This window comes from Pteropus vampyrus, unplaced genomic scaffold (genome assembly GCF_000151845.1).
Source record: "Pteropus vampyrus isolate Shadow unplaced genomic scaffold, Pvam_2.0 Scaffold282, whole genome shotgun sequence".
Taxonomy (NCBI): domain Eukaryota; kingdom Metazoa; phylum Chordata; class Mammalia; order Chiroptera; family Pteropodidae; genus Pteropus; species Pteropus vampyrus.
In genome coordinates this window covers 180,946-187,150 of record NW_011889063.1, presented here as the reverse complement: position 1 = coordinate 187,150, position 6,205 = coordinate 180,946, and the positions used below count along the sequence as shown (strand labels likewise).

The 6,205-nt window shown below is 59.1% G+C and overlaps 1 protein-coding gene across 1 annotated transcript in view; it reads right to left on the bottom strand.

Moving 5' to 3' along the window:
• The window catches only part of ALPK1 (alpha kinase 1), a 62,862-nt gene that overhangs the window by 14,819 nt on the left and 41,838 nt on the right, over positions 1-6,205 (bottom strand). The window contains exons 10-14 of the mRNA XM_023520860.1: positions 5,363-5,561; positions 3,970-4,029; positions 2,265-2,351; positions 1,546-1,622; positions 448-813 (exon numbers count right to left, since the gene is read on the bottom strand). Coding sequence (XP_023376628.1) covers positions 448-813; positions 1,546-1,622; positions 2,265-2,351; positions 3,970-4,029; positions 5,363-5,561 — 789 coding nt within the window. The remainder of the gene's footprint in view (positions 1-447; positions 814-1,545; positions 1,623-2,264; positions 2,352-3,969; positions 4,030-5,362; positions 5,562-6,205) is intronic.

Sequence of the window (6,205 nt, the reverse complement as noted above, 5' to 3'; positions counted from 1 at the left end):
CTTGCAATTTTAAACAGCGGCCGGACACAACGCCACTGAACAAGGGACATGACCCTCTTCTGTGTCTGTCTGACGGTTGTGCTAAGGGTCGGATTACTAGTGGCAACTCTGTTCCACGACGTGGTATTGTGTGGTTTCTGCTCCCAGCCTGCTTTCTCACTGGCTCTGCAGACTGCGGGGCTCACGCCGCTTCCCTGGACCCCAGTCCACTTTTCTCTGAAATGGGACTGACACATTCTGCTCTGTCTCCTTCATAAGATTTTACATGGATCATGCACACGAACACAGATACTTTCTGATTGTAAAGCAGCATATAAACATTAGCGACCATAGCTATTAAGCATAAGAGCCTGGACAAGTGACTGATGCTCTGATTTAAACAGATGATAATTAAAGTCTTATAATTATTACCCCTTTGTCATTGAGATGGCCCAAGTGAGAAAATTAGATTTTGTGATACTTTGAAAGGAAGTACTTGGCGTGCCCAGAATCTATCACTTTGATGCTGTCATTCATTCCTTTGCCTGTCGTTCGTTGAGTACCCTCCCTGTGCCGGTTCTGTGCCAGGTGCTGGACTAGTAAAGCAAACAGGACATGTAGGAACTGTCCCCACGATTGCTGACACCACTTGAGAGGGGACGCCCTGTGCAGTGGGGACGAGACCGACAGTCTATGGGCGCTGCCACTCTGTACCGTGGTCTGGCAGGTGATAATTACCAAGTCCATCTGCACGTTGCTTTTAAACTTCTCATAATCTTTCTTGCTCATGGAAATAAAGATGTCTGCCAGGATCCCGAGGGACATGGAGATGCCCTGGAGGTGAACACAAACGACAGACTGGATTCTCCGCCGGTCGTCGCTCTCAGCTCACAGCTTACGGGCCATGACCAGCCCCCACACAAACCCCCGCTCTTATCATTGTGACGGTGACACGGGTCACCACAGTAAATTGGATGCCACACGGCTTGAGAGACCACTGCTTCCTGAGGACACCGGCCTGGTGGAGACACACCGTCCCATAGTGGCCTCGGCGGGAGTCCCCGCATTCCACCAGCGTCGGCCCAGCTCGCAGACACAGCGTGACCGCCGGGTGCTTCGGCCACGGGGAGTGCCCACGCGTCACAGGGCATGGGCGCACCAAGCAGGACCGCCGCCGCCGCTGCTCACTTTCCCGGGCGCAGAACTGGAATCCGCTCACTTACCCGGGGAAAGGATTTTACAGGGGAGCGACCTGGCGTCTCAGCTTTGCTGTGGAATCATGCAAGGGCTACGCGTACAACCAAACGGGTGGATGGCTCGCCCCAAGTGAGTATGCCAGCAGATACTCAGAAATAAACACAGAAACACGAGATGCGTGCCAGGGCTCCGGCTCTAAGCGAGGGCAGAGCCGTCACAGGGGAAGCCATCAGCCGCTCCCAGCCCTGTGCCCACGCGGAAGCGATGACAGTGGGACCAACGAAGCTGCTGAGCGGTAAACGGAATTGTGCCGTGGGGACGACCACCCAAGACGAACGCAGGGAGGAAGGAAGAAGGCGCGACACCGACCTTTTTATCCAGCTGAGGGAGCGTCAGATAGCCCACGATCGAGGCCCAGACCAGCTCCGCTGCCTCGCACCACATCCCTGGAAGAGAAGGGCGGAGCGGTCCACGGCTACGGCTTCCCCCTCCCGAAGGAAAATGGTTTGGAAAACTAACACTAGAGCCTGTCAGAAAACGGGGGGCCGGGTCAGACGGACAGCCACCAGCAGTCTGCGTCCAGCGGGTCGAACACGGACAATTCCCGCTCTCGTGGGGAAGCAGGAAGAGCGATTGTGTGTGACGTGTGATGTAGACTAATACACAAATAATCGCCTCCATCATCCACCCAGACCGTGATTCCCATCCTCTGTTATCCTCAGAGACTTTAGTTTGCACTTTAAAGTACACTTAGGGTCCTGTAAACCGCTTGAAAAACTCCGAAGATCTTTCGGGCGGGTGAGGTGTCAGGGCTGCTTTAGAGCAGGTGTCACCGCTCACGCGTAGTCCTGCCCAAGGCAGAGCCAGCTGCCAGAGGCCACCGCGGGAACCCCACGGTTAACAGCCACAATATACAGAGCTAAGTTTCTTTTACGGAACTCGACCGGAAAATGTTTCGTGGGGACCTAAGTTTCAGCGTGCACACTAACGGAAGTAGGCTTCACAGTGTGAGCCAGACTCGGCCCGCAGATCCGGGTGAGGCCTCGCAGGCGACCTCCGGGGCTCGGGGGCAGGCGTGAGGGGCGCACCGAGCTTCTGCAGGATCTGCCCTCTGATCTGGATGCAGACCGACTGCACGAGGACCTTGTCACTCTCCCTTCTGTACAGCCAGGTGCCTGCGGCGAAAGAGGGACGAGAAGCACTTTGGCCTTGGGCTGTCGCAGGAGCAGCTGCTGAACTAAAGCGATGCTCACAGCTGCCCCCGAGAGTGTGCACCGCACAGACACCGCCACACTCAGTGAGGCCCAAGGTCCCCTGGGAAGGGCGTGCCCGCTCCCGGCCTGCTCCCTGCCCCGTGCCCGCCGCGCTGACCCCAAGCCCCTTCTGGCAGTGGCTTGACCCTGCGTGGCCTCTGCCCCAGAGGCCACCACCCTCCCCCTCGCCCGTCTCAGCCTCAGTGCCTCTGCCCGAGGCTTCGCAGGTTGGCGAGCCCACCGTGTCCATGCCCCTGCCGCCCGGCTGTCTCAGGAGGGTGGGACCCGGCCCACCCCCACTCGGCTAGTCTGGGTGTCAGGACCCATGGGCACACTGCACCAGGGTCGGCAAGGCCCCTGCCCTGTGCTCACGGTCGCGCCTCCTGCAGAGACCTGGTAGCGGAGAGAGGGCCAGGGTGGGGGAGGCGGTGCCGGAAACTGCCAGTGGTGGAGTCACTCACTGACACACCCCCTCTTTATTGTCACGTGACCCTCTGCTTTTTGCCTTAGCTTTGAATCCATATGTGTGCATGTTTGTGTGTGCACGTTTGTGTGCGCGTGTGTGCGTGTGCGTGCATTTGTGCATGGGTTTGTGTGTGCATGTTTGTACATGCATGTGTTTGTGCACGTGTGTGTGCGTGCATGTCGGCATGTTTGTGTATGCATGTGTTTGTGTGTGTTTGGTGTGTGTGTTCGGTGTGTGTGCATGTGTGTGCACATGTTTGTGCATGTGTGCATGTTTACATGTGCATGTGTTTATGTGTGTGCCTGTGTGCACATTTGCATATTTTGTGTGTGTGCATGCATGTGCATGTTTGTGTGTGCACGTGCTTGTGCATGTGTGCGTGCGTGTGTAGGGCATGGAAGATGGGAAGTGTGTGTGCTGTGTGTCAGTGAGGGCAGCCACAAACGAGGGTGTGTGGTCAGTGTTTGTACCCCGCACGCCCTCCCACCCCCGGCGATGTCCGCAGGTACCAAGGTGCGTGGGCCTTCACCCAGCACCCTGAGCCTGAAGGTCTGCTGGAAATGAGAGTCAAATTTTGAGAAACTTGGGTATTTGAGTTAAATACCCAGAAAGTCAGACAAGTTGTCTGGAGGCTTCGGTCACTTCCAACCTAACCGTTAGGAGCTTCCTTTCACATGTGATTAAACGTCAAAAATCCTTTTTTGTTACAGTTCTTATGGAGCCAAATGTATTTCTAAACTGTTTGAACCCATGCAGCCCTGCGCGCACCCTCCTGAGCGCCCAGCTCCCCCTGCGCAGCTCCCTGGGAGGCTGCTCCTGGGGCCCGTCATCTGCTCTCACACTGCGTGTTATTGACACTCCCCACAGGACACAGTGGGTACGAGAAGGCTCGGCTGTTGTGTTTTGTTTTGTTTCTAAGCAGAGAAAATGGAGACATAAAGTCAACAGCCTGGCCAAAGCCATGCCGTCCGCCGGCGGCAGGCCTGTTCCAGCCCTGGCGCTGTCCATGCCCAGTGGTTCTGGGTCACTGGCCCTCTGCGGGCCGGCACTCTGGCAGGGTGGGAGCCAGCTCACCTGTCGCTCCATTGTTGCTGATCAGACGGCTCAGGATGTACTCGGCCTTCAAAAGTTTCCCTGAAAAGAAGCCACCGAATGCCACGCGCTCAGCTCTGAGCACAAGCTCTGAGCAGCAGCAGCAGTGCCTGCTTCATGGGCCACACGTCCCACAGGGACCGCGGCCTCTCTTGGGAACGTTTAAGATCAACAGCTGCATCACGGGTAACAGGGAGAAGAAGGGGGTGGCAGGGCCTGAGACGGGGGTGGCCGGCCGCGGAAGGCTCCGCCCACTGCAGACATGGCTCGCAAGGCAAAAGCGGACCTGGGGGGGGCGACGTGCTGTTAGGGAGTGTTCAGGGCCTGGGGAGGCTCCTTCTGAATCTCTTGCTCACGTTGGCTCCCACCGCTCGGGAGGCTGAACTTCCAGCCGTTTGTCCATCGGGGGGGAGGCAGTCGTCCACTCCCTGCCCCCTCCCCGCAGGAGCCGCTAAGCCCCTCGTGGCCTGGCCTGGGACCCCTGGCACCTCTTCGCTAGCATCTGCCCCTCACTCCTACGCCGTCCGCCTTGGTGACAGTGGCCTTGCTGTCACCTGCCAGGCCATTCCCCTCCTGAAGTTCTCTGTACCTCGGGGCCGTGGGCACTCGGCTCACCCCGCACGGCCCCCCACACCTTCAGAAGGAGCACTGGTTGTTAGGTTGAACATTATAAAGTGTCCCACATCCGGGACATTTGACAGGAGACGCTTTCCCAGGTTCAACTCTGTCCCCAGTTACGCTGGAAGAGTAACTGACAGGACTCGGTGCAGCCGCAAGGTCTCGAGAGGGAACGAACTCTGGCTTTGGAAACGCCCGTCGCCGCCCGCCCTGCCCGCTCTGGCCCGCAGCGACTGCCACGTCCAGCGCAGTCAGTGCGGTTCCTTTTCAAAGGAAATGAAGCGAAGCTGTTTGAACCCCTTAAAGACCAGAGTTAGCAACGCAGTAACGACGGCCAACATGGTTCGAACGCGCCACTTCTCTCCCTGGGGAGGCAGCTTGCCGTCCATCGCCGCCTTCGTCCTCATGCCTGGAGACGGGACAGCATGTCCCGGGAAGCAGACATTGCAGTTCTGGACGCAGCCTCCGCTGTGCCCCTCCCGGCCGCCACGCCCTAGTCAGCCTCAGCCTCCCTTCTCGTTTCATTCACAGTGACAGAGGGACACGGGGACCGTTTAAGGCCCAGCAGGTACAGCCTGGTGTCGCGAGGGTGACAGAGCCTGGGATTGCTGCAGGGGTCTGCCAGCTCTGTTGCTAGCATGGCCAGGTGGCCCTGCAGAAGGGGACAGGGCAGCCGAGGGACGGGGGGGACTCTAATCTGGCCATTTGCGCTGGTGCTGGAAGGCCCCGGCCCCCACCCCCACGGGAGGGCACCTACCTGTGTTGACCGCCACTCGGGCCTGGCGGATGACTACCTGCGGGGCCATCGGCATGTCCGGCCACAGCCTGTGCAGCCCCTTGGCCACCTGCAGGAGCTGGGAGGACAAGTCGAGCCCGTACAGGAGCCGGTCGCTCAGAAACACGATGGCAGCAGCGGTGGCACAGTCCCCGGCGAGGATGGAGGCCTTCAAGGACACCTGGAGGACACCGAGGGGCACGGTGAGCCCGGCAGAGGGGACGGCGGGCGGGCGGCCGGCAGCCGAGCCGTGAGGAGAAGGCGCGTCCCACTCAGCCTGGGGCAGACTGTTCCTTCCCTTCCTTTCCCCAAGTGTTTCTGGAATTAGGCAGACACGCATTTCCTGTTATTAAATTCAGACAACGCAGAGCAAGCGTGGAAAGTGTCCCTCTGTCTCTGGGCTCCTGGCCTTGCCCCCTCCCGCCGCCCCTCGCCCCCTTGCTGGGGGACCCCTCGCTGGCAACTTGGGCAGAAGAGTGCGGGCTCGCCGGCAGAGCGACAACGTCTGGAGGACACGGGCTCCTTGCTGCTCAGAACGTCGTGTGTCTCAGCTCCAAAGCCACCGTGGGAGGCGCTTTGCCCAGCCCGGCCATTCCCGTGACCGAACGGGCGGGTTGCCGAGACTTGGGCTGAGGGAGCAGACCCCTGAGCTAGCACAAGGTCACACCTTCCAGAATTAAAGGGAGCACGTAACCTCTTGACCGCCTGAGGCTTGTTAAGTGACACCAGAACTCAGGAGGGAGAAATGACTCCCCGCCCCGGATCCTCGCAAAGCTCTGCGCAGTCATCGCCTGGCACACGACCACCCTCCCCGAGCCCCCGGGC